Source organism: Phodopus roborovskii, unplaced genomic scaffold, assembly GCF_943737965.1.
Source record: "Phodopus roborovskii unplaced genomic scaffold, PHOROB, whole genome shotgun sequence".
Taxonomy (NCBI): domain Eukaryota; kingdom Metazoa; phylum Chordata; class Mammalia; order Rodentia; family Cricetidae; genus Phodopus; species Phodopus roborovskii.
The window spans coordinates 1,498,338-1,525,797 of NW_026126511.1; the positions used below are offsets into that span (position 1 = coordinate 1,498,338).

At 43.0% G+C, this 27,460-nt stretch overlaps 1 protein-coding gene across 2 annotated transcripts in view; it reads right to left on the bottom strand.

Annotated features, from left to right (window-relative positions):
* Pcca (propionyl-CoA carboxylase subunit alpha) overlaps window positions 1-27,460 on the bottom strand; it is a 281,942-nt gene that overhangs the window by 124,060 nt on the left and 130,422 nt on the right. For both annotated transcript variants that reach the window (XM_051195193.1, XM_051195192.1), the window contains 6 exons: window positions 26,149-26,292; window positions 25,035-25,109; window positions 20,995-21,063; window positions 19,620-19,695; window positions 12,366-12,476; window positions 6,418-6,520 (listed from right to left, as the gene is read on the bottom strand). In XM_051195193.1, coding sequence (XP_051051150.1) covers window positions 6,418-6,520; window positions 12,366-12,476; window positions 19,620-19,695; window positions 20,995-21,063; window positions 25,035-25,109; window positions 26,149-26,292 — 578 coding nt within the window. The remainder of the gene's footprint in view (window positions 1-6,417; window positions 6,521-12,365; window positions 12,477-19,619; window positions 19,696-20,994; window positions 21,064-25,034; window positions 25,110-26,148; window positions 26,293-27,460) is intronic.

A 27,460-nucleotide genomic window follows, 5' to 3' on the forward strand; every position in this document is an offset into this window, starting at 1 on the left:
ATCTCCATTCCTCCATCTGTCATTGAACACCTACATCATTACAATTCCTTCTATCCCCTGTTTGTACCAATTCCATTGCTCCTTTAAATACTGCATTTCCCTCCCTGACAAATCTCTCTAAACCAATTTTAAATTCTTTTTTAGAACAAGGCAGAACATAAATACACAAATGCTCTCCACTCCCTACCGAAAATTACTTTGCACAGATCGGCTAACTTGGATTTTTAACATTCATCTTTGTATTATGCAAATTAATCTTTTGACATTTTCTTATAAATGCACTGATGGTGTTGATTTAGTTTCAATTCAAAAATCAGGGATTTCATTACCCTATAAAACATATCCAGAGATCAAAGTATTTAATGGGGGTTAAACAAAATGCAAACATTTAATGCAACATTAAGCATGTGAAATAAAAACTTGATTGCCTAAAGAAAGCATGCTATGCTGTTACCCTGGTGACAGGTTAAAAAAGGGATTGTGAGATGAATAGCTGTATGATATGAAATTAAAATGTTTCACATCGAACAATCCAAAATGAATTGGGAAAGGTTAGAGCAGAGGAGAGAGAAATCAATTCTCCAATGGCAATGGTGAATGGGAAAGAAGAATGAATAGGATTTGCCAGTGGGGTGCAACAGCTGCCAAGCATCCTGCAGCCACAGAATCACAATAATACTGATGAAGTGTGCAAGAGCTTCTGGAGTCAGGGCAGGGGAGACGGAGAATCTCTTACAATAACAGGCTATTCTGACATTCAGCCCTTACCGGACAACCAAACTGAAGAGAAGTATTTTTAAAGTGTGGTATTCAACAAAAAAGAATGTGTGTGTGTGTGTGTGTGTGTGTGTGTGTGTGTGTGTGTGTGTGTGATCTTACACACTTACAATTTCATGCTTGAGCTCACTGCGATTTCTTACTCAGTCAAGACACACTCATGGTAAATAACTGAAAACACCTTCGCAGAGGCAGTTGTGGAGCCAATAGGAAAGTGACTGCATACGCGTTTTTCTCTACTCTTTTGCTGCTTCCAGAGGCGCATTGTGTGTATTTCCAAAGACGCTGCATGGCCTTGTGTGTTTGGAAATATGCAAAGTATATAGTCGGTCACCGACCCCGTCAACGTCACTGTTGTGAAAACGTGACCCACCAGAGAAAACATATGAATCAAATGTGAAATAAAAGCTTTATTTCATAGCTGGTGTAAATATGATATAAGATGGCATATCCTTTCAAACTCAGAAAGCTAAATTAAACCTTCTATCCTGCAAACTACACAGCAGTATGGGCTTTTTCTTATAGATGACTTCCACAAGGCTACTTTTTCTGTGTTCCTTTCCCCAATTACCCTTCCACGTTTAAAATCCTATCTGAAACCTGAAACTCGCCCTCCAGATGGAAACTTAAGAACAAGTGAGACCGTGAAAGGCCACTGGTTTTCAATAGCCAGGGAAACCTCGGATAATTGCATCTGTCAGGTGGAAATCACTAGGACATTGATTCCCTGTTTTATCAGGAAGCCAGACGAGGAAAGAAGGTGCCACACAGATCTCAACACAACAGTAACACATACAGGGAATTCAAGAGCATGCCATGTCCCCTTACAGAACTGTGGCCGCCGAAAGGGTTAAACTGGTAACAGGCTGTGTGGCTGCTCAGGCGCCTGAGATGTCCCACTAAACCAGAGCACAGGGTGAGGATGCGAACTGATCTGCACAGCCTAGGCCAACCCTAATAGGCCGCCTCGTCTGCACACTGTGGGCGGAGCTGTTTTCATCAATACCGTTGCAGGCTTTAACATCTGAATCGGTACTGGGGAGAAATTACGGGCATAAAGTAAAATCTGTGCCCTGAGCTGAAGAAGCCTGGGGCTTCTTCACCCCACCCCACACTGCCATTATTCAGACAGGAAAATGAAGTCACAGATGAAGCAGTTTGGCAAAGCTCTTGGTACCACCTTACCATGGAGCTGGAACTGGGATCAATCTCCCGGCACCTCGCTAGGTGTGTGTGGGTCCCACTGGGTGAAGGGCAGAAGCAACCAAAGCAGCCCCCTAATTTCCTACCCTTAAAAAAAAAAAAAAACCTAACTAAAGGGTATGCCCCAAATGAAACACCTTTGGTGCGTGCGTTTTCACTGGGTAAGAGATGTGGGGGTATACTGTCACATTCTGTAAAGCATCCTTATACAAACTACCTCTCTGAATTTATTATTTCTATTGGAGTAAGATATTCAATCGAATGCTAATTTTAAAGTATTATACACGGTTTTTTAAATTATCCTTTTTATTTAAATTAAAAGCAATCTTATTTTACACGCCAATCCCAGTTCCCTCTCCCTCCCATCCCCTCCTCTTCCCCCCCCACCCCAGCCACTCCTCGGAGAGGGTGAGGCCTCCCATGGAGGATCATCAAAGTCTGTCACATCATTTGGGGCAGGACCTTGGCACAACCCCACCCCCTCACCCCTATATATCTAGGCTGAGAGAGTATCCCTCCAAAAGGAATGGTCTCCAAAAGCCCATTTGTGCACTAGGGATAAATACTGGTTCCACTGCCAATGGTCCCATAGGCTGCCAAAGCCCCCCCCCCAAGTGACACCCACATTCAGGGGACCTGGTTCTGTCCAATGCAGGTTCCCCAGCTGTCAGACTGGGGTCTGACAGCTCCCACTTGCCGTTTCTGTGGATTTCCCCAGCATGGCATTGACCCCTTTGCTCATCACTCCTCCCTTTCTGCAACTGGATTCCAGGAGTTCGGCTCAGAATACACAGTTCTTAGAAACTACTATTTTAAAGAACTTTAACATGGCAAGATGTTAACAATATAATGGTATTTTTTTTTAAGTCATTCTTTTACATGGAATGCTCCCTTTTCTACAGAGTCAAAGTAAGACACAGACTTTACACATCTGCACAGAAGGCTAATCTGATTCTTCAGCCTCCATCTCCCAAGTCTTGGGATCACAGGTTCAAATCTATGCTTGTTCTCTGCCCTCTTCTACTGCTCCTCCTCACTTTCCTTGGTTGTACTCTCCCCATCTTAAGGAGTTGTTAGTAGTGGAGAGTTCTGGGGCTCAGGGCTATCTCTGACTGGTCTCTTGCCTTCCGCCTTTAACCCCTTACAATTGCTCCTACCTCTACAGCCCGGAACTCTTGCTGGCACGCACACCACAGCAAGCTCCTTGCTGACCACAGCAAGCTCCTCGCTGGAAATCTGTGCTGGCTCTCCACCCCTCACCCAGGGTTCAACCCTCAGACCTTCCCTGTCCCACTCAGAGGGAGGGAGAGCAAGGAAAAGAGAAGGAAACATGTCTGCAGGCATGCCTTCAGCTCAGTGAAGACAGAGCGGGCCGCCGAGCCACTACCCCTCTGTAAGCCACCCAGCTTAGCAGGAACACAGGCAGCAGCTTCAGAGCTGCAGGACCTCATGGAAGATAGATTACAGTGGCATGATGCACACAGAGGGGAGGGGCCAGGACAGTTCTGGGAAGGCAGATGGGCCTTCTCACCCGTATCCGAGAAGCCTGAGGAGCAGAGCTGGGCCTGCCCAGGGTAGGGTAAGTTCCCCTGGCTGCTCCACAGGCTGTATCTCAGGCTGAGGGGAACAGGCATCTTAAACAAAAGGGACTAAAGTGCTATCATTGTTATTTTTCCTTCTAACAATTATCAGTTAGTACAAGTTACTGTCCCAAACCGCAAAGCCAGTGAGATCATTTCAGACTCACATAAGAGAAAGTGTTCCTTTAACAGTTTTAATATTCACCTCTGCTAATTAACGTGTTTTTATTTTTAACTCTGTTTTGGAGCTAGGGACAGTGCTCCAGGCCTCAGCTCTGAGTGGCTGACACCCCAAAGCCCCAGAGCGTTAAGAATTACGAAGGAGCATAACATGCATGGTATGCGTGCATGTAAGAAGTTATGTTCTGCACACTTACAGGCATCCCAAGAAGCTTACTATTGTTTCTGACATTAAATTTTCTTTTTTTCCCCCCAGAAATGCCCCCTATCACTTTACTATCTAAATACCATGGTACACAGTAATATCTTTTTCCAAGTCATAAATGATGAAAGAGTAAAAACCACAGAGAAGTTGGGAAAATAAGAACAGCAGCCAAAACAAGCAAGCCAGAGGAAGGGCTGTGAGCTACCGGTTTGGAAGCAAAAACACGGCATGGTGGAGCCACACCTGGAAGGTGACATGCCACTCCATTCCCAAGCCAGTCATTAAAAACAGCCTCAGAATCCAGGCTGCGGAGGTTCAGAAGGCAGACCTCAGCTTGGAGGAGGCATCAGGTCCCTCTGCAGCAAACAGGCAAATGTGACTGTAGAGCCTCTACCGTTGGCGCCAGTTTTAGAGCATTTTGACCTAAGTAAGTGGCAAGTTCCACAGAAAACCAACTCACTAAAAAGGAACTATTACTTATCACATGGAGAAAAATACATAGCGCAATTATCTGCATAACTGAATTCTGATCTATGTATTTCACTAATGTAATTCTTCCCACTTATAAAAAGACATGCCATGTAAAGTTATAAAGGTAGCAATAATCATCAAATTCACAGTTTGGGGTAGAAGTTCTGCAGAAGTCAAACACAAAGGAAGATAGTCACTGAAGGGAGCCCCAGACTGAGATGAGGCCGCAGAGCTTTCTCACAGAGACGTTTGGCACATCTGTCCCCAAGGGTATAAGCCACACGGGAGCAGTCTTTCACTGAAGTACACAGGGAAAATTTGTGAGTGGAATTTTCCCTTGAAACATTAACAGCTGAGCCAGGTGGGAAATGGATAGAGAGGAAATGAGGGCTGTGGAAGCTGAGTGATGATTGGACGGGGCTCCTTATACTATCGTAAACTGCAGATGTTTAAAGACCTCTAAAATGCAACAGTTTTTCCAAAGAATGGCTAGCTAGTAAATAATCATAATGTAATAATGTGGGTTTTTTTTTTTTAATCAAAAACGATTAAGAGCTGGGAGTGTAGCTCTGGACCAGTGTTTAAAGCTCATACTGCAAGAAAACAAAGCAAGAGGAGCTGCGGGTCAACTGTGTTATTAGGATGATCCTACTTTATCATGCAAACACCGCCCCCACCCCAGGTAAAGCATTGCAATGTTTAAAGCCACTGTCAGCAAAGTGTGGGGTTAACCCAATTTTCACTCTCCATGCTTCTAAGTCCTCCGCAGAGTCTGACCCTGGATAAATGGGCTCCTATCACCTTTAACTGCTTAGGACTTCTGAGGTAATAGCAATCCAAATAACAAGAGAATGAGGGCAGAAATACCACAGTCATTCAAAAGTAACCGCCAACAACATGAGGTTAAGGCTCTCTCCTGAGCAACCCCCTGCTAGAGCAGCAGTACAGGCCCTCAGAACCCAGTGGGGCAGGGCTGCCAAGATGAAGAGAGCCATTGTGTGCGGAGCACACAGCCTCACGCCGCATGTGGCTACTGAGCACTTGAAATATGGCCAGCGTGATGGGGAAACTGGCTTTCCAGTTTAACATTACGAGCACATGTGGCTCCTGACTTCCACACTGGACTGCAGGGCAGTCAAGGGGAGCAGCCATCAGATCCACGGCTCCCCTGACCACTGTCCCTCACCGCCGGTAGCTGCCAAATCATTACTCCTAAAGGTTGTACACTGGGCTTCTAGAGCTATCTCTGAAGAGGCAGCATAAATGAACCACGTTAAGTACTAAGACGCAACCACGCACAACTCTGACTCTGAGTGGTGCTGAGCAGAGCTATTTGGTCACCTTCCACCACCACCCCACTCTCTCGCTGTTCCTCTTGTGGAGACGTAAAATAGGGCAGTTTTAGCAGCACCACAGTTTTACTTATAAGGGTTACTCTGGCAAGCACAGCTCTATGACCAATGATCCCATTGCAGAGAAACAACGCTGCCCATGAGATTTTTGTTCTTACGCTGGTAGAAGGCGGGCTTCCCCTTTCACCTGGGTCACCAGAAAGTTTAAAGTTCTCTCTGGATTACAGATAACCATCTCACGGTGCTAAATGCCTCTTACAGCTTCCAGTTTCTGACGCATACGTATGTTTTAAGCACTGAGATGGGTTCCTAATGTTGTATGGTGAACATTTTTTCAAGACTGGCAAATTAATAAAATGACCAATGCAAGTTAAGCTGAACAAAGTTTCCATCAAATATCTGAGTGGATTTGTTTCTCTACTGATGTCTGAATTAGACAGCTAAGGCATTCTTTTCCAAGTTAAAAAAAAAAAAAGAGAAGTAAAGTAAAATACTAATGCACTCACAATACCACATTAAACAGTGAGTCTATTGCACTTTCCCCAAAGACCCCAAGAAGATGGAGAGCCAAGACTGGCCAGTGCCTCTGCTGCCACATTTCTGTGCAGACGAGACAACCGTGATTGTTTTCTGCCTCTTCACTCCATACCTTGAATGCTCTTCAAAGCGCCGTGCTCGTAACTGGGTTGCCACAAACAACGATGACGCTATGGCCAACAACTGGTTCCTCTCACTCTGGGTTAACGTGTGTCCTGTAAGAAATCAATCTATCAGTCATATCTGTAATGTCAACATCTGCACTTCCCTCTTACAGTCATTAGTCAACCAGACAAGAACTTTGACAGGCACCTATGGTGGACTCAATACTGCACAAGAAGCAGATGGAAGGGTGTGAGGAAGTTCCATGAGAAAAAAAACAAAAAACAAAAACAAACAAACAAAAAACCCTGCTCACTTGAAGCTCATGGCCTAACACAGGGAAAGATATTTTGCTTTGTTTTCAACATTTATTCATTTTCCAGCCAGAATTCTCTGTTCACAGATTTACAAATACCAGGATATTGACATTCTTGAAAGCAAATTTCCCATTAGCACTTAACACTCATTTTTACATGAAACCACAATTTAAATTTCAGTGGAAGCTTCTGGTCTAAGCAAATATGTCACAGACTTTTTAATGTATATGGGAGAACAAGAAATCACTGACTTTTCTAGAGCTGTGGCTGGGTACCAATGTCTCTTATTCTAAAAGTGATGAGCAGACAATTCCCAAATGCACAGTCTGGCTAGTCTGCAATGTGAACAGTGAGGTGTTGGAGGGCATAGGTGTTGAAGGTGGTCTCTCTGTAGCAGCTAGCAGAGAGCTTGGTTGATATATGGTTGGTCCCTCCCTGTACCTTACCACCAGCCCTGTTCATCTGAACTCTGAAGTACATGAAAGTGCTAATGTGTATTGAATCTTTTAGAGAAAGAAACTTAACTGTTTAGATATAAGTACCATTAAGATAATAAAGCCAAGGCATTCGAGCTGGCTCAGAGGTTAAGAGCATACGCGGCTCTTGAAAGTTTGGTTCCCAGCACCCATGTCCAACAGCTCAAACTCTTGTTTATTATGTGTAGGAGTGTGTCTGCATGTGGATGCGTGATATGAGTTCAGGTGCCCATGGAGGCCAGAGGCGTTGGGTCCCCTGAAGCTGGAGGTATAGACAGTTATAAACCACTGACATGGATGGGAAGAACTGAACATGAGTCCTCCAGAAGAAGAGCAGCTGCTCTTGACTGCTGAATATCTCTGCAGCCCCAGGGAGGAGATTTTAAAGGGTGCACAGAACAAAACGATAAAGGGGAAAGCCGGACCCAAGGATGTCTCTAGGAACCACGCCAGCTCCTCATGCCTGCTTTTTGCCATCACTCATCATCCGTAAGTTTACTTCTAAGGGGAGTGCAGGAGCAGACTGCTGCTGGTCAGGGACGTGGAGGAGGACATGTGTTTCTCTAAAGGCACGCTTCTCCCGCCTCTATGGAAGCAGTCAGGACTTGAAGGCAGATCAACCAAGTCAACAAATTTCTCTCTCCCATGATTTCTCTCCACACCAAAATTCAGCTGGCACCAGGGGCGCTAGTCTAGCCGCCCCCCCCCCCAGCAGCCTCGCACGCCCAGCTGCCTTGCAGCAGGTAACCGGCTCCACTGGCAGAATTGTGCAAGAATCAGTGGCTATCAAAGCAGGAGTCAGAGGCTGCAGGGTCTGTAGTTAGCAAACCGCCTAGGAGCTAAAGGAACTGCACCAGTCTGTTGCTTGACATGTGACAGCAGACGATCACACGTTACAGTAGGTACAAATGGGAGTTCTGAGCAAAGAGAATCCAGTAGGCACACACATTTACGTGAAAGGAATAGAGAGGCGTGAATGTTATATCTAAAACTCACTCAAAATAAAATACTAAGAATTTAAACATAAGTGTCTTTCAAGATCTGTAGCGCGTACATTCTTCTACAGGCAGGTAATTCACAAAATAGAAGGGTATGGAAACCCCAAGCAATCCATCCCTCTTTGCACACTCCAGCAAGACTAGAACAATTTTCCTATTTGCTTTTTATTGACCCTCATTTTTAAGGGGAAATATTTCTGCATTTCTTTCTGGAGTCTACACAGAATACATGATGATATTGTGGCTCCCATGTCAACACCTAGTGGACTCACTACACTCATTTTCAAATGAACCAATGTTGTAGTTCCCCAGTAACATACAAAGATCAGTAGATACATTACGCTCTTGGGAGCACAAGGACTAATGGTCCTCAGACTTCATGGGGCAGGTTTTGAAGTCCATCCTCAGCCCCACACAAAAGAGAGAATATGATAACGTATATGCATACTTTATATGTTCAATCAAATCCTTACCCCCCCCCAAAAAAAAATCAGTAACTTCCCAATGGAAAATAGATAATTCCGATACTGTTTATAAAGGGGCTTTAAGTTAAAGTGTAACAAGTTACCAGAGAAATAGATACAAAATGTTCATATCTGGTCAACTAAAATTACAGTTCTTAAAATAGCTTCTTCATTTTTTTCCCCCTTTAGCTTCCAATCAAAGAAAATTCGCTTTTCAACATTCAAATTTAAAAAGTCAACAATCCTTGCACGTCCTATTTTTACATTTCAGATTCAGTCACTTCAAAGTTCAAATCTAAGAACCTTTTGTAGAAGTACTGTCAGTTACAAATAGATTTAGGGAAATAAACATACATAATAGAAAATTTCAATGCAGTCACAGAGACAGGCACTTGCCTATGAACAGTGCCGAGGAGATCAAGCCAGATGGGAAACAGATGGGTAACCCCAATGGGGCAGAGTGACCTGGCCCCAAACATATTGAGAAGGTCCTGGACTTACTTTCACTTGCCACTTCCTGCTGTCTCTCAGGCACATACATCAAACAGTCAAAGATGATGGCTTAACATAACTAAGATTCACTCTTGGGTGGGGGTGGGGGGATACGCAGACGACTTGGGAAGCAAAACCACTATCTGAAGGACAGGAGATTGTGGTCACCCAGGGAAGGAAAATCCGGCATGAAAATAACCTCAGGGAATAAAAGGGGTGTGTGTGTGCGTTGTGGAATACTACTTTAACTATGTAAAGATGTGTTATATTTGTGTATGCTGCAGAATATTTATTTGTTTAACTATGTAAAGGTATGCTACATTTGTTTATGCTGCATTTGTTTAATGATGTAAAGATGTGTTGCTTTTCCTGTCTAAGGCACCTGATTGGTCTAGTGAAAAACTCAACAGCCAGTAGCTTGGCAATAGAGAGATGGGCAGGGTTGGAGGGCAAAGGACAGGAGGGGAGGAGAGGAAGAAGGGGAGGGGAGGGAGATGTTGGGAATGTCCAATAAGGTGTATTCATTGAACATTCATAGAGGCCATCTGATGATATGTCATTGAAAGAAAAGTCTGCAGGATATGAATTAGAATCCCAGTTCAACTCAAGGAATACTCAAGCTGTAACTTAAAACCCTGTCTTGAAAAAACAACAAAAGAAAAGCCTACCATCAGGGCTGAGATTCAATCTCACTGTTCTGGACTATGGTGTACAAGGCCCTGCACTCCTTCCCAAACATAAAAAGAAAAAACAACTAATGCACATTATGAAGTCACAAGTCTGTGATACCATGCACAGGACCTACAAAATAATTCAAGCCAGACATAATCTGATCCTGGAGAAGTAGGAACAGAGTCCTAGCCCTAACCAAGATGCTATTAGCAATTGATAGGTGCTAGAAGGTGGGGGGGGGGATCAGTTTTTTATAATGGAGTCCACCCTCCAGGACAGGCTTAAAGCTCAGGAATAGTTGCCTAACACAAAATGGACTCCATGTTTTTTGTGTGATTCTTTTCTGTTGTTGTTATGATCTGGTGCTTTTTCTCTTTTTCACGTGGTTTTCATTGGGCTTTGGTAATGTTTCTCTGAACAGGAAGTTGAGTGGGTAAGGAGATAGGCTTCTGTGATGACTTCGGGGAGGAGAAAAGAATATGATCAAAATATATTGTATGAGAAAATTTTTGAATAATAATAAAAAATAATTTTAAGAACAGAATCAGCCAGGGCAGAGGCTATGGCAGGATGACTGCCTCACATTCAAAGCCAGTCTGGGTTACATAATAAGACTCTTTTAACAAAAAAGAAAACTCTGGAGCCAGTTCTTCTTTTAGTGATCACACAGCTTCTTTGAGCTTAATAAGAAATGTTCTCCTGGCAAGCCGGGCATTGGTAGCTCATGCCTTTAATCCCAGCACCTGGGAGACAGAGGCAGACAGATCTCTGTGAGTTCGAAGCCAACCTGGTCTACAGAGCTTTTTTAAGGACAGGCTCCAAAGTAATTCAGAGAAACCCTGTCTCAAAAAACAAAGTTCTCCTGGCAAATTAAAACAGTCAACAACCAGAAGAGTCACGTTGACAATTCCTTAAGAAAGGGGAAATGCCACCAAGTGTCCCAAGGAAAAGAGCACTCAGTACTAAGGGCAATTTCTCATTGAAGGGGATTGTGGCTCCTAAAGAATTTGTAATATTTTACATAATTTTAAAAGTATACTAAGTATAGTCACCAAGGTTGTTTGCCCATAAAATGCATTTATGCTTATATATAACTACATATGATGACAAAGAAATGCTCACACATATAAAATTGGTTCTGAGAGTTGACTTGAATCTCTTCTACCTGTATTTGTCATCGGCCCAGTATTTCCTATCATGTTGCCTACACAAATGAATTACCTGTGTAGACATGGAACCATATGGAAGTTATGAACCCACTTCCCAACTTACCACATCTTCTAAACTTTAGTAAAGAGAACAAAATATCAGAATCAAACACGATGAGTTGTTTATATACATATGTGTACAGATGACTTAAAATATCCAAAGCATCCCTTTCATCAACACCATGGATAAGATTCTTTTCATTGGTTAAACAAGTGTTTATGTAGTGTGTCCTAAGGGTTGTTGCTAGGGAGACAGTAAGAATCAATGGCCTAACTGGTTCTGACCGCAGGATAGCAGTTGTTAATGAGATAATACTCAGTTATAATGCTGTGGTCATTACCACAATGTAGTTTATCCTATATTTTGAAAATTCAAAAATTGAGGAAAAATAATCTGAGGAATTATTGTTACTTTTTATACAAATAAAAGAAATTCTTAATTTCTCTTAATGATAAAACTCTAATGATAACATTCAGAGAACATGCAAATTGGCTATTTTCAACTTAACTTATAAAAACTTTATAGTCTGAACTAAAAATCATTTTTGCGAATGTGTTCAACAGTCATCTACATAAAACTGAGTTAAATCTATGTGTAGCCTGCAGTATGACTATGCAGGTTGCTTCCTGTACTATAAAACATGTGTTTTGCTTTGTTTGATATTTAACTTCTCATACACTCAGCAAGGGCTGCCAACCTATACCCTAAGCAACCTAAAACACTTGAAATCCAAGAACCAGCCTTCAAACCCCAGTTCATTAGAGATTTGTGTCTAGGTGTTCCTACAAAGTCTCAGGTAAACCCACAGATTTCTAGCGGTGTTAACCTGGTCTTGTGTGCTTTCTCCATCTCCAACTTGATGAAATAATCTTCTGTGACTTGGAAACACTCACTGACACAAGAACATTTTCTTTGCCCAAAAGTTCATTGTTATACACTTAAAACTGTTACCTGAGAGACTGTCTTCTGAAGTCCTTATGAACCATGGCTGATGCACCTAGGCTCTCACAAATGAACATAAACTACGCACACAGTTTTTTGTTTGTTTGTTTGCTTGCTTGCTTCTTAACAAAAAAAGCTGAAGGTGGTTACATTCATTAATCACCCATGCATAATCAAAATCATGAACGTTAATGGTCAAGAATACTCTATAAAAAGCTAATACAAAAAGTGGGGCAGAAGCCAAAGAACCTTCATTCGTAATAGAAAGGTTGCAATTAAGAATAAAAATAACCTGGCGCAACTGAATGAACTTCTGAGAACTAAATAGTTCAGCATGCGCGCGCACACACACACAGGCACACACACACACACACACACACACACATACCTTTGAAGCCATCAGGGTACACATCAGAGAGAAATTTGGTGTTGATGTCTCCTTTCACAAAGCGTGTGTTGATTATCACCTCTCGAAGCAATGGGATGTTGTGTGTAACACCTAAAAACAAAATTTCAGGCTGAACTGGATAGCAGTGAGTCAGGTAACAATCAGACTTTCAGAAGGCTGAGGAAATCGATAAAATGCTCGCCATACAAGCAGAAGGACCTCGGTTTTCTCCCCCATGTGAAAACTGCTGAGGACAGCTGTATATACACCCATATGCCGGTTCTGGGCAGACAGAGACAGGAGGATCCCAAGAGCTGGCTAGCCAGGCAGTCTAGTCAAATCAGGGAGCTCTAGGCTAGTGAGAGACTCTAGGGAGCTACTAAGAAAGATACCAACACTGACCTGTGACATACACACAATCCCTCTCTCTCTCTCTCTCTCTCTCTCTTCTTTGTCTAAGAATAACCCAGTTACTTGCTCCTTAGCTAATAAATAATATTAAAACAAAACCTACCCACTCAGAGTCCATTTTCTACCCTGCTTGCAGTTAGGCACGACAACTAATTCCTAAACAAGGGAATGCATGTTGAAGTGATGTGTTCAACACCTTTCTTTCATTTCCTCCTCTTAGAGGCTTCCTGGTGTGGCAGGAAATTCACTTTGGCAACGTAAATGAAGGAGATCGACGCCTAGTTGTTTCTCTGTCTATCTGTGTGCCGTTTATCCCCTTAAATGACCAACAAAGTGCATATTTCCACAGTGTCCATACTACTGTATCTAGACACCTTGGCTACGGCAAGTTACCATGAACACGAGGTTCACATATGGGAACACGGGTTCATCTTTCCAAAATAACTATCCATCCCTAGGCTCATCAATATTAACAGCTTACTATATCCTCCCAGGCATTTTTTTTTCTATGCTTCTCTTTATTCTAGATCACAATACCAATCTATATAAACATGTCACCATTTCTGTTCCAAATTCACAAAATATTGCATCTCTAAACTGTATAAAATCCAACCCTTAAATCATCCCACCTGCTTCAACTATGTACATCAAGTCCCAGAATTCTCGTAGGAATGTTATTCCATAGATGGAGTTATCCTATTTAGAGTATTGCAAAATTAGATCGCCTTTGTATCACGTGTCTGTGAGAAATGTACCCCTATCCCAACCTTGCATTGAGGCAACAGTTTAGCTCACAGCCAAAAATCACTGCCTCCAAGGGCTTTACATTAACAAGAAGTCAACTACATGTCTGAAGCATAGGCATGTTGGACACATGTAAGGGCTTTTATTAAGCAAGCACTTCCATTTCAGAGGTAACAGAAGGTCTACAGCACCTCTGGTGCCCTGATGAATGACCACCGAAAACAAGGGGGCATTTATCTAAGACACTGAGAAAGGCGAACCAAGGGGGCGGGACTTAAAGGAGGGTCGTGCTATGAAAGGAGGGTCAGCACCTGGACCGTGTGTTGCACGTGGACAAAATCGAAGCCCCTGTGAAGGAGGGAGCTCGCCTGGCCGAGAGGCACCTGTGCACAGGGGTGATCACAGCACGGTTTGTAAGAGGGAGGGGAAGCCACATGTGAGGATGGAGACTGGACATTAGGAGGTCTGGACATTAGGAGGAATTCCACCTGTTTCTGAGAATTTCCACATGCCCGGAACACTTGTTACTTTTGCCGAGGACCCAGGTTCAGCTCCCAGCGCACATGCGGTGGCTCCCAACCACCCAAAACTGTAGTTCCAGGGGATCTGATGCCCTCTTTTAACTCCATGGGCACATGACGCATGTATGGTACACATACATGCAAGCGAAACGCTCATACACATAAAATAAATAGATAAATTTAAAAAAATCAAAGCATTTCCCCTGTTGCACAAAGCAAATGGTTGCCAGTGGGCACTTGTGTGGAGACAGCAAGGAGGGCACTGAAGCCGAAGGTGAGGAGATGCAGAGCCCGACTCAGCTCAAAGTCCAATGCGGCAGCCAGGGCCCACTGCGCCTTCATAAAAATGAGAACAGGGTGAGGATAAGCAGGTTTATGCACCCTGAGGAAGACTGCACAGGGATAGGAGTAAAAGTGGGAAACACATCGTTCACCGCTGCACAGGAACAGCCCGGGCTTGAGAGGAAGTAGGGGATTCAGCCACAAAATGAGTAGCTAGGCTGATGGCAAAGGGGAGGGTACGAGTCAAGAACATCCTAGCTAGCTTCTGGTGCTACAGTGTAACAGAAGATGCCTCCGCTGACAGGGGGAGAGGGGAATGAGAGGGAAAACACTTGCTTCGCTTTGAGCAAGGCAGATAGATGGCTGGTGCTGTCTGAGTGACCCCCATTCCATCCTATGACGCTCAAGACCTGCCCAGGGCCATCACCAGAAAAGAAGCTAAACGGCAGGAAAAGCAGCAGACAAGGGCAGGGTGAAATCAAGCCCCCAACACTGCCACAGGTATTGCAGTGCCCAAAGTGTGCGAGACATAGCATCCTATGGGAGGGACCAGAGTCAGATGACTGAGGTGCAGCGGTGACTTAATTCAACCAGGGAAAAGTGATCGTTCTTACATGAAAATCAACAACCCAGTCTGTCCGCTCACAAGGCACCCTCCCCAACCTGCTGCCGAAATAGTAGGTTAAGCCAGTGAGGCGGGCTAGCTCCTACAATTATTGCTCCAGTTAGTAAAATAAAAAGAATATTTGCCTACATCTGTAACACTTCACAGTTAGCTTTACGTCCTGGTACAGGTTTCTCTGTCCTCCCTACTGCCAATACCCAAACAATCTGCCTCAGTAAACACCACATGGCCTACAAAGATGCAGCTTATCACTGGGACAAGATAAAGTTACTTTCTGATACTGATATCCAAAGTATTGAAATGAATCCAAGTAATTGGCATTTCATTCCATACTCATAGTCGAAAAGGGGATGTTGGTTTTAGAAAAGGTAACCCAAAAGGATTGTGAACAAATATTACTTACACTTAGTATATTAGGCAGCTGAGCATCTACTCTTCTTTTGTTACAACTCTTTCTCTTTAAAAAGTTTTAAGTTGTCACACACGGTATTGGGTACTTTAACACCCTTTCAACATACTTTACAGCTGATTCCCCTTTCGTCTCCTTCCCGTCCATCCTCAGGCTCCTTTTGGCTCTCCTACCACACATGTCCTTCGCATTCTCCCCCTACCCGGGCCATCACCTCAGAGCTTCTGTGTACACTTTCTTGGTGTCCTTTCTGGCTTCGCCCACATTTACACCTGTTTGTAAACACACACACACACACACACACACACACACACACACACACACTACAAACTAGGGTGGTAGTGATCCCATGAACAAGAAAACAGAGTTGGTGCCTTTCTGAGTCTGGGTCACCTTGCTTATTTTAATTCTTTCCTACCCCATCCATTTTCCTAATTTCATTTTCCTTTGCAGCAGAGTAAAATTCTATTGTGTCTATATACCACACTTTCAATGCATACTCATCTACTGAGTGGCATCTAGGCTGCTTACATTCCTTTGAAGATGTTTTTTTTTTTTTCTAAAATCTTTCCTCTTATTACATGAAAAAGACTTAGATTTCACTAAGAAAGTGCTTCGGGAATAAATTTAAAACTCAAATGCATTGGTCCTTGAAGTTCTCTGAAGAGAGGACGCCACATACTGCTATGTGAAACCCAGACATCAGCTGTTTCGCTTCTCTAGGGTACACGGTAAAGTTACACTTTCTTTCCCACGGATGGCTAAGAGTACAACGAGCAGCTCCGAGAACGAGTACGCAGGAGCGGATCCCAAAGCCAGGACAGGAAATCGCCAGGAAACTGTTCCGTATGTAAAAAGCCCGAAATGCCAGATGGAAGGACCACGGTGCGGTGCGCTTAGTTTGCTCTCTTCCCCTATCCCAGGGACGACAATGCCATCTGAGTGAGTCCCTGTATAAACAGCAGGCGGACAGTGGGGTATTCTCTGAGAGTTGGTTTACAGCCTCGTTCATATTATTAATCACATGATCATAAAAATTACGACTGAGAGCTTCAGGTTGGGAATTGGGGTGACCTGTGCCAGAGTTCACCAGATCCCATCTGCATGGGAAATCATGACCAGGCCACAGAGGGAGGCCCCTGGAGCAGTCTTCTGACTGCCCGCTGGTTCCAAAACAGCAGGCCAGACACTGGCTGTGCACTGCAGCAGGATCAAACAGAGGCCGAGGCCGCTGCTTCTTTCCTGGGGACTTGGAAATTAAGTTTAATATAAGTACACTGTGCTCTGAAATGTCTCTACTTTCACAAAAGTAATTCTGTGTGGGGGAATCCACATTTGTGACCAATGAAGCAGTTGCTTAACAATACAGCAAATTCTTCCTTTCCTGCCCTTTACAAAACAGTTTCAGAACATGCCCAGCCTTTAGGATTCACCAGGTAAATAAGGAACCATCAAAGATAATAGTGTGGAGCAAGGAAGGAGCCATTTATATAAAACAAAGTAAGACCCCCCAACTTATTCTGTAATAATTTCAGAATCTTCAAAAGTTGGCAAAACTAGTACAGATAATTATTGTTCGGTACTGACCCAGGCTCAGAGTCTGGGGCAGCTCAGTGCATCTCTGCGCTGATTCTCTGTATGCATGAACCATAGACCACACACCATGTTCTAACATAAACCTTTGACAGCCTCTAAATATCATCCTGTGTGTTTCCTAAGAAGAAGACGGGTCTCTTCTGCAATCCGGGTGTCTATCGAATCTACAGACTTTACTCAGATTTCTCTGGTTGTCCCATTTGTGGCTTTTACTACAAAGGGAAGCCCTTTTTCCTGGTTCAGTCGTGATCGAGTACAAACCCCCTGCACCCGGAGGTCTGTGCCTCTGGTTCTCTTTGATCTAGATAAGCTGCTGCCTTCTCTTTGTGTTTATTGACCTTGACACCTTTGAAGATCAGAAGCCATTTATTTTGTTGATTGTCTTTCAGGTTGGTATGTCTGGTGTTTCCTTATGATTATATTCACTCTACCATTTGCAGTTGTGTTCCTGCATGTTTCTGTGTGTGCGTGTGTGCGTGTGTGTGCGTGCGTGTGCGTGTGTGTGTGTGTGTGCGCAAGTGCATATGTGTCTCAAATGATTGCAAGAGGTGCAGGACATGGGTGAGCCCTGGCAGCTTGGCAAGGCTGCTACTATGAAGCAGCTTCCTCGGTGCTTATCAATTATATTGTGGAGGAATATCAGAAACTATAAAAAAAATAACTGTTTCTCCATTTTCCCCATTAACTTCAGCATCTACTGATTTTCTTATTTTATATTCTCAATGTAGTGCTTTTTTTCTACATGTATTGATTTAAAACCTATGTGGAGGAGCCATATCATCTCCTTCATTTATCCAACCCGAGTATTTCCAGCTCCTGACCATCAATCATTTCAGCTATAGGCTGTAAATTGCTGCTGGCAGACTCCAAGTTTGACCAGGGGAACCATCTCCAAGCAGTTCCTGAGTCTTCCTAACAGATCTGCTTTGGATGTTTTCCTTTGTTTGTTTTACAGTTAATACAGGGTGTCACACTGTAGCCAAAACAGGCCTTGAACTGTCACGCACCAATCCTCCTGCCTCAGCCTACTAAGTCAGTGGAGTTCAGGTAAGTGCTGGGATGACCGGTTGAACTACGCCTGTCCTTAAGTCACACTTCTAGCACAGCTTCCCCCTCTTACGTGGGCGGTCCAGGCTCATCTTATGCTTTTCCTGAAGCCAAGCCTGGACACATTTAGTAAACTGAGTGGACAGAAGCCAAGCACACAAGCACACTCTGCACAGGAGTGTCATCCTACAACAGTCGCTGTTCCCAAAGTGTCAACTGTGCCAAAATTTAGAACCTTCAGCTAGAAAATGCACATATGTGTACACATGGACACATACACACATACGCACACGCCTTTACACAGCTGTCAGTTTATATTAAGGCCCATGGGTTCTCACGGATACCTTCAGACCCAACTTCATACCACACACAGGGCTCATTCCACCCCCCAGGCATCCATTCCCACATCTGGTACTGCCTTTCTGACAAGGGGAAACTTGGTTCTTATTATCCACAATACATGTATTTATTTCCTCAATTCCAGAATGTACATAAATTGGTTTCAGACCTGCTAACCCATCAACTATGAAAAATAAACGTGCTAATTAGAGTTTAGTATTTATTTAGACGTATTTTCTCTTTAGCCTAGGGATGTGTACAGTTAACACACAATTTGGTTAGTTCTTCCCATACCCTACCCTTCTGCAGTATTATATGGTTCATCTGAAATGTGTCCCATTAGTTGTTGGTATTTCCTTTTGAGTCTTAACTTACAAAACACTGAATAGTCCAGTCTCAAAAACGGTCACATCCATGGTCCCAGAGTCTCTACCTTTTTCCATTTTCTTGACTCCCATCCCCCACTCCTTTCCACCACGCATGTGTGTACCCACAGAGGGCAGAAGAGGACACCAAGTTCCCTGAAGCTAGAGTTATGGGCGGTTGTGAGGCACCAAACCCTGGCCCGCTGGAAGAGCAGAGGCTAAAACAATCCAGCACCCAGACTCGCCTAGAGGATGTTCTCTGATCCCGACTGGCCATTTAAATGTATATCATACACTTGGATTTGATAACAAAGCTCTTTTTTATTACTAACACGAAAGCAGGTATTTGCATTTTGTATATGATTTTTCTCCTCAAAGTGGGTGAGAATGAACATTTTACAGCCCGGAGAACAAGACAGGCAGACACATTCAGAAGGTTAGCAAAAGAATCAAACACAGAGACCCAGGGGAGAAAAAAACACACTTCTCTACCTATGTCTTCCCCAAGCAGAAGTCAAGAACTGTTTTCACAGACCCCAAATTATCAAATGTGAGACCCTGTATCCATCTACACAAGTCTGTACTCCCCAACCCAAAAGCTCACGGACAGCGACACAGCAAACTCACTATCCACCTATGTGGGACAAATGGTTCTTTGCCTCTCCTATTATGCACAATATACAACTACAAGATACCGTGAGTCATTCAGAGGAAAATCTATGTCCAACTATGTTCAATTAAATAACTGGGACTTCAGAGAGTCAAACACCTGTGTCCATGTTTAACCCATTCACGTTTTTCTCATTCTCATTTAAGCACAGTAACCAATTTCCTCATGGAATTAATTCCCTAATCACAAAGCCTTCACGCTGTTCTCCACACACAGTAGCAGGACGGCAAACATGTGTATTTTACCTCGGATCACGTAATTGTCCAGGGCGGCTTCCATCCTCTTCAGCGCTTCTGCTCTATCAGATCCATAGGCGATTAGCTACAAGCAAACAAACAAAACAGTGCATAGAGCCAGAACATACTGAGTGCCTGGGCCTGGTGAAGGCTTAATATTGCCTAACACATTCACCAATGCGCCTTTTCAGTTTTCACGGTGGTCCAATTTTTCCACATTAAATATGTCAATTGTGATTTCTTTGAATAAAAAAAAAAAAAAAATGAGAACCAACCCATCTCAGATGTTCCCCTTACAAGTCATTGTCACAGTACAGAAATAGTTGAAAACAAAAAAAACATGTCTGAAAACAAGGGCAGAAGAAAGGTGCGGGCGGGGGAGGGTGGAGCGTGGACCCTGAAGAACCTACACCACACACCACCAGCACACGGCACAGCGTGGAGCTGGGAATGAAGTTTCTAATTTCCCTGGCTTTGCAGGCTTCCAAGTTTGATTTCCTAAACTAAAACTTTTGTAACTTTCAAAGGAGCCAGTATGAAAGTGAATGAAAAGGCTACACTGTCCTTAAAATTACTGTCACCCATAAAATAACACAAAAACTAAATGTGCTGGTTAAAAAAACAAAAAACAAAAAAACGAGGAAGGCCAGTTTTCTGCATGAGTCTGTGCCTTTTTATTTGTAATCTCTAAAACTTTGAAAATAAGAGTCATGTCATCACATTGCAGACTGTAATTATTTTAGTAAATTTTATAACCTCTTCAATATAAAGCCAGTTTGCCACACAGTGGCATATTAGCTTTAAGGTCAGCACTTGGGAGGCAGAAGCAGGTAGATATCTGTTTTTAGGACAACCTGACCTACAAAGAACATAAGTAAACAAATTTTACACATATAAGCCATTTAGAAAATTTATAGGGCATTTTTCTGAATGGCAGTGCTGGAGGATGATGGGAGCTGCGCATGTGCAGAGGAGCAGTGCTGGTAGATGATGGGAGCTGCGCATGTGCACGGGGGCAGTGCTGGTAGATGATGGGAGCTGCGCATGTGCACGGGGGCAGTGCTGGTGATTCTGTGACTTGACTGTGGCTAAGGGAGCCCAACAAAACCACGAGGTAACTGTTTTCTGTTTTCACTTTCACGTCCTGCTTTCTGGCTGGTTTAATTACAGCACATCGTGAAGAAGGAGGAGGAGGAGGGAAGAAGAGAGGAGGAGGAGGAGGAAGAGGAAGAAGAAGAAGAAGAAGAAGAAGAAGAAGAAGAAGAAGAAGAAGAAGAAGAAGAAGGAAGAAGAAGAAGAAGGAAGAAGAAAAAAAAGGCTTCATTGCTGATTCCTTAATTAAATATGTGGACTGTTTCAAAGAAAACAAAGAAACAGAACTAACTTTCGATATCATAGGGTCATAATAGATGCTGATATCACTTCCTGGCTGGATGCCACTGTCAACTCGGACCTGAGAAAGAGAAGAAAAAAGTACGTAACTTCATATTGGGCAGATTTGTTTTATTTAACCACAAGCTGTTTTTCTATGGAGAAAGGGGACAGATAATAAAGTTTCGATCTCAACATCCCTGTCTCTGGAAAACTGAAAACAACACAGACACACAACGAGGGACCGCTCTTTGCTCTCTTACTATGCATGCACTATGGCAGCCACTTTTTGTCCCTTCACTGGAGACAGAAACTGGGAGGAGGGAGGGAGGCTCCATACCTCCCTACCCTAGGGCCCACCTGCTGCTGGCACTAAAGGGCACTAAAGGCCCCTCCCTCGGAGAGCACTAAGGAGGCCCTGGCTATACCTCCTCTTCACAGACCCCTCTGACCCGTACTAACTGGCCACGCTTTCAAGTCTGCAGTACTCTTCCTCTTTTGCGCCGTCCCCTCAACTGTAAATGCTATTTTCTGATACTTTTGGTCCCCAGAGGCCTCTGTGTTTACACAGCTTTCCCCAAGGCTCTCTGCTCTGTGAGGATGCGAGCTCCAAATTAGAGTTTGGATTCTGCGCTTTTCATCTCGGGCGGGACCGTCACAGGTTCAAAATATCCTTTTGAAGCCCCTGGTTGCTGCTGACCAGCCAACAAGTTAGTTAGTGCATCGCTGACTCGTGTTTTCCTCTCCCAGCTTGATACCAGCAGCACAGCAGAGGTTAGCCATGTGAAACTTTGAAGGAGCGCCTGCCAAGGACAGGGCATTTATCAGATTTACTGCGACCAAGTTTGGGATCTGAAGTATTTAGAAGCTAATCAAAATATTTAAGACTGGGAGCCATCATATCCTAGGGCTTGAGGATGGAAGAATTTTATCGAAGCTTCCAAAACAGCAGGGCTGTTTTGTAGTGCCCAACATTGTAAGGGCAGGGAGAGAAGACAGGATGCTCGGGCACCCTTGAGAAGGAGGTTTCCCAATAAACAGCAGCTCATCTGTCTGTGGCAAGGCGGGAAAAGGTCAATGCAGCTGCTGGTAGGCCCTTAATATTTTAATTTAGGCAATTATCAAGAGACCTCAAATAGAACCTCTTGTCTAGAAGATTCACATGAGGGTGGGTGATGGCTTTATTATATGACATTAGAAGGTAAGTGAAAAATCATACCACTCTTCTCTTAAGGTTTTAAAGAGAAGGCTGGAACATGCCAGGGAACTCTTATTTCTTCTGCGTGTGCGGCACAAGCAGCAGTCTGAGCTTGTGCATCCCACATTCCAAATGAAGGTCTTAAAGCCGCTCCACATTCGCACAAGATGCGTGTGCCTCCATTTCCCGAAAACACACTTCAGGACATAAATTCTATAAAATCTGGTGTTTGTCAAAGGTGGAAAGGAATTAACGGGGCAGCCATGAAAGCAGTAAAGTTTTAGTGTGTTGGCATTTAAATGGCCACAGGTAGCCAGGTTAAGAGAAAAGATGCCGTTCTATGAGCTTGGGTGACAATAAGCCAGAACTACTCTGGCCGGCTTGTCAGCTGTGAATACCCAGAGCACATGGCCAAGGCTTGTGTGGCACCAGCATTGTTGCAGGTCTGAAACTCTTCATGTTTAGTACATCTTGTCATCTTCCACATAGCTGTGTCCACCCAACCATAACATACCACAGGCAATAAGGAAAGTTATGGTATCCCCCTGCCATTCATAATGCAGTTTTCATCATCTTAAATAATAATACCATAAGCGCTAAGTAACCTATCTGTGGCTGCTAGGTGTAACTGTCTGTGTTGCTTACTAAAATGATTGCAGAAATTTTGTCACTTTAAACCCACAGGGTCAAACCGAAATGTATCATATACGATACGATGAGCATATGCAGGCAGGTTGACATTCCCAAAGAGACTGCGCAAAGCAAAAAAGACCCCCCACCCTCACTTTTAACTTACTGCTTATATTATATAGGTTTTTCCAAATAACAGCCAACTATATATCTTACTTAAAAACCAAATTCTGTGCCCATTCATCCATGAAAACAAAAGCCTACATAAAATTTCACTGGCCACTTTTTAGAGTGAGGTCAAACGGAGCTCTAAGCAGAACAGTCAAAGACTACAAGGAAAAGAGGCTTTATTCCTGCTGTAACAGTGTGTTTCTGGCTTAAAGATGCATGTGAAAGGTGGGAACCAAAAGTTAACTCTTGAGTAATTGCTCCTTCTTGCGAACAAAAAAAAAAAAAAAAAAAAAAAAAAAAAAAAAAGAAAGAAAGAAAGAAAGAAAGAAAAGAAAAAAAGAAAACAAACAAACCAAAAAATAAAAAAAAACTCTAAGAGCCAAAATTGGCTTCCCAAGAAAATCTGACACATCTAGTTTCAGTAAATCGAGGGGAAGCACCCATGCACCCCAAATGTGGGGTTCCCAAGTCAGTCCTCAGATGCCTCCTGTACAATTAAAATTGCTTTCGTCAGCCAAACGGCAGACCCTGGAAATGATCAGGCCTGCCCCACCCTTCATTCTCAACTCACCCCACCCCCCCCAGCACAACTCCCAGCCCGCCACCGTGTCTACCTGACAAGTGACAGCCCAATCTGATTAAATGCTTCTGAGGGAGGGGACTCATGGGCCTCCATGACAGGCCAAAAGTGATCACCATGGAGATACATAATTACAGCTGTCAACGCATCTACTGTCCTGCTGACATCAATTTGATTGCTCCCAGCAATAATGATAGACAAAGCTTAGTGCGCACTCCTCTGCCCCAATCCCTTCATCTATTCCGTGGTCCATTTAGCTGACATGCAACATTCACACAGGCAAATAACAGCAGTAAGCAGAACATTTAAGGCATTTTAATTGTTTTTCCTTTCTATGGATGGATCACAACTGCAAATGTTATTACATAAAACTCCTGCTGCAGCATTAATTGAAGAAAGATTTGGTGGGACAAAGCCTGTAGGGGGTAGAGTTTGTCCATTATCACTTTTACTTTCAACAGGTCTCACGTTCGAAAATTGCAAATTGCAAAAACTTGAGAGGGTAAAATGTTTGACATTCTGTGAGCTATTACAACATGGTGGAAACTTCTAACAACTAGAGTAATCATTATGCTTCTTATTTAAGACTTTTTTTTGGTTTGTTTGATTAAAAAAGTGTTTGGATATGTCCCTCTGACACTTGCTCTCATGTGCTATGTAGCATCACATAATGCCTGTTCAATCTTTACAGTTTTTTTTTTTTTTTTCCTGCCTCCATGCTTTGAACACAGCGTGAAGTCTCTAGGCCTAGAAGGGGTCAGATCCCTTTGGAAAGCACACAGGCAAAAACAGTTTAAAAGTGAAATAAATCATAAATCCAATAACATCTTCAGATGTAGAAGTCTTCCTGTAATATTTCACCATCTTCTTCCTGCCCACCAAACTGAACAATCACGTTCACAGACACTGCAGCCCTGCCACCCACTAGCTAACATTACGTCATCTGCGCATGCACTTAGTGCCTTGATTAAGAGAGAGGGTATAGCCCTTGTTCTTTTTATGCAGCCAGATTGCTTAAAGGGCAAGGAATAGACCGACTATGGAATAAAATGAACACTGGTCACCTTTTCCTTAGAGCTGATGAAGCCACTCAAAACAAGGTTACTTTGTTCTCCTTAATAACTTCCTGCTGATGAGCCGACTTTGCGCTAGAATTTCTTGATGTCTGACTACAACAGGGGGCTGGATTAGAGTTTTTGTTTTTTGGGTTTTTTTTTTTTTTTGAAAGAAAAGGTTATATTTTTAACACACACACACAAATGTCATTTCCCATTCTTAGGATACTATATAATCTTTTACAGTATAAATTAATATTTATATGATAATTTTTTTTTTATTTAACACAAAACCCGACTCCCCATGAATTTCCCTTGTCCCTCAATTTACACCCTTTGGTGTTGACATGCTCTAACATAAAAGTGTGACATAAATCAAGGTCCGAGCCCCTCAGCTGGTATCACAGTTAATGACTTACACCAGGTAGATGTGTCGGCTCTTGGTACTGAGACAGTCTCCCAATAGACGGTAAACCGAAAGACTTGTAGGGGTCCTGGGGGTTCAAAGGAAGGGAAGCACAGTCTTTGAAACAGAAACCAGCACAAGGAAGGTTAACTATAATGAAGAGTATTTATAGGTCTATTTTTAACATACGGTATTTACCGATTCAAGACTCCAGAGTACGAATGTCTCATCCTCTAGACAATTTCCAAGTGTATTTAAAGATCAGATGTAACTGCAAGCAGAGTTCAGCCTAACCTGCATCATACTTTATCCAAGTTGGTAACATTCCAACTTCTTCTTAAACTTCTTAGAATGCCTTAGGCAAAAAATAAAATGACCTAGACTCTCCATCAACATGTAACTAAAGTTCAGAACAACAAATGCGAGAGATTTGTTTTTCTGACTTCTCCAAAGAGCTCACATATAGTCAACCTTAGAAAGCTGAGTTCTTCAAGTAAAGACTCAGAGAAAAGCTGCACATGCTCACACATTTATACATGTTCCACTCATAACAATGGAGAGTTGGGGGTCAGCACTTTACATATGACTGAGAGCAGTATCACCATGACAAAGTCCAATGTTGAGCAGCTTAAAGATTTCAAAAGGACTCATGGCATTCTTAAAGATATTACCAACTCACTACTGTACGTTAACAGACCATTTTTGCATCTAAAAGATACAAATATTTATGTTGCATGCTTTGGTCAACTTCAGGTACTGAATGGTCTGATATCTGATTTGTATAAACTGTGTCAGACTAGGGCTTTGGCAAAACCCATAACTAAAATTATGAATCAAGAGTGCATGCTTTACTAAAAGCTTTACAATTTATGGGATCGTAAAGGACAAAATCGACAATGTTCAGCCAAGGCTTTGCTGCCTCTCAACACATTGCTATTGATTTCCCCACCCAGGAAAACAGGAGCTTTACTTGAACTCTGTTCTGTTTTTAATTGTTCCAGATTACCTAGTGTTCTTCTGCTTTGACCACAAGTTATCAAACCCTGACTCTGCCTACAGTTCAGCCACGCTGGCTGTCCTGCCTTGAACACGACCACCCCCCTGCCTCCCATCAAAACACATTTTACCTCAGCATAAACCCGACACTCAACTGCCCAGCCACTGAGGGGAATATCCGCTTGCTTGTGCCTGAGAGGGTAACCCTTAGCAACGCGAATCATTTCTTGGACTAAGTCCAGGCCGGTAATGCATTCTGTGACGGGATGCTCAACCTGTAAGGCCAAGACCACAAGTTAATAGGTGAAGTGAAAAAGCAAATACATGGACACCAACTATGAAAATTCCAAGTTTCAGAGTCCAAAATAGTTAATTCTGTTTAACCTTTAGTAAAATCTGATGACAAATTTTCATTGAAATACACGAAATGAAAGAATAGACCCAACTCTACACAGATAGATGTAAGAATGGCCCCTGACATCATTTGTAAGCTTTTGTGTTACTTTTCCCCATTTTGATTCATCCGTGGCCCAACACTTAACAGCTCAGTGCCACATTTCTTCTGCTGTAGTTCTCAACGTGGCTGACAGCCAGCCCCACTTGCCGAGGCGTGGGGGGGTGAGGGGGCTCTGGTGTTCTCAAGACCTCGTCTAGTCTGAGTTGCGTTCACTTGCAGGCTTTCACTAACCTGTCCTGACAAGCAGCAGGATTAGCGTAATCTTGCATCAGTTCAGCGTGGCAGGAAGCAGCAGATGGAACCTTCAGTGCTTAGCGTGCTCAATAGCAAAGAAGGGTGAGGGAAACCACTCTGCTTCCTCAGCAGGCTGCGGATAACTGCTTCAGCTGATGCTGCCAGGGGAGTACCTGGCCTTCCACACCAACACGTGGGGTACATATGTGCGAACACATGCAACTTACATACAGCCACATGGACAGAGATACATCATTATAATTTGATTGACAGTTTGCTTACAAATCTTTAAACTTGGGTTAAAAATAAAGCCGTTTACAGCACTGAAGAAAAGAACATGTGCTCTTTCATCTAAAATCTCAAATAAGTTCTAAAAGTTCCAGGAAAGCTTTGGTCATATGTACTAGTTTGATACCAATTTTTTTCCCTTGTAAAAATTAAGTTCTATGTGTATGTCACGATGATTTCTTTACCGTGACATGTCATATTTCATACATGAATATAGGAAAAGGTCACTGAACAAGCGAATTCTCTTCTGGCTTTCACTGCACTAATTGAAGGACACGGCTTAGTCATTACAATAATCTTGAAGCTTATCATAAGCAGACAATGCCATGGTCTTAAAAAAAAAAGCTTGGTAAAAATAAACAGATGGCATCCATAATTAGCTCTGTGTGTGTTATGAGTTTGTTTACAGTTTCAACAACATTTTAAGACATTTTGACATAATTTTAATGACAAATCATTGCTAA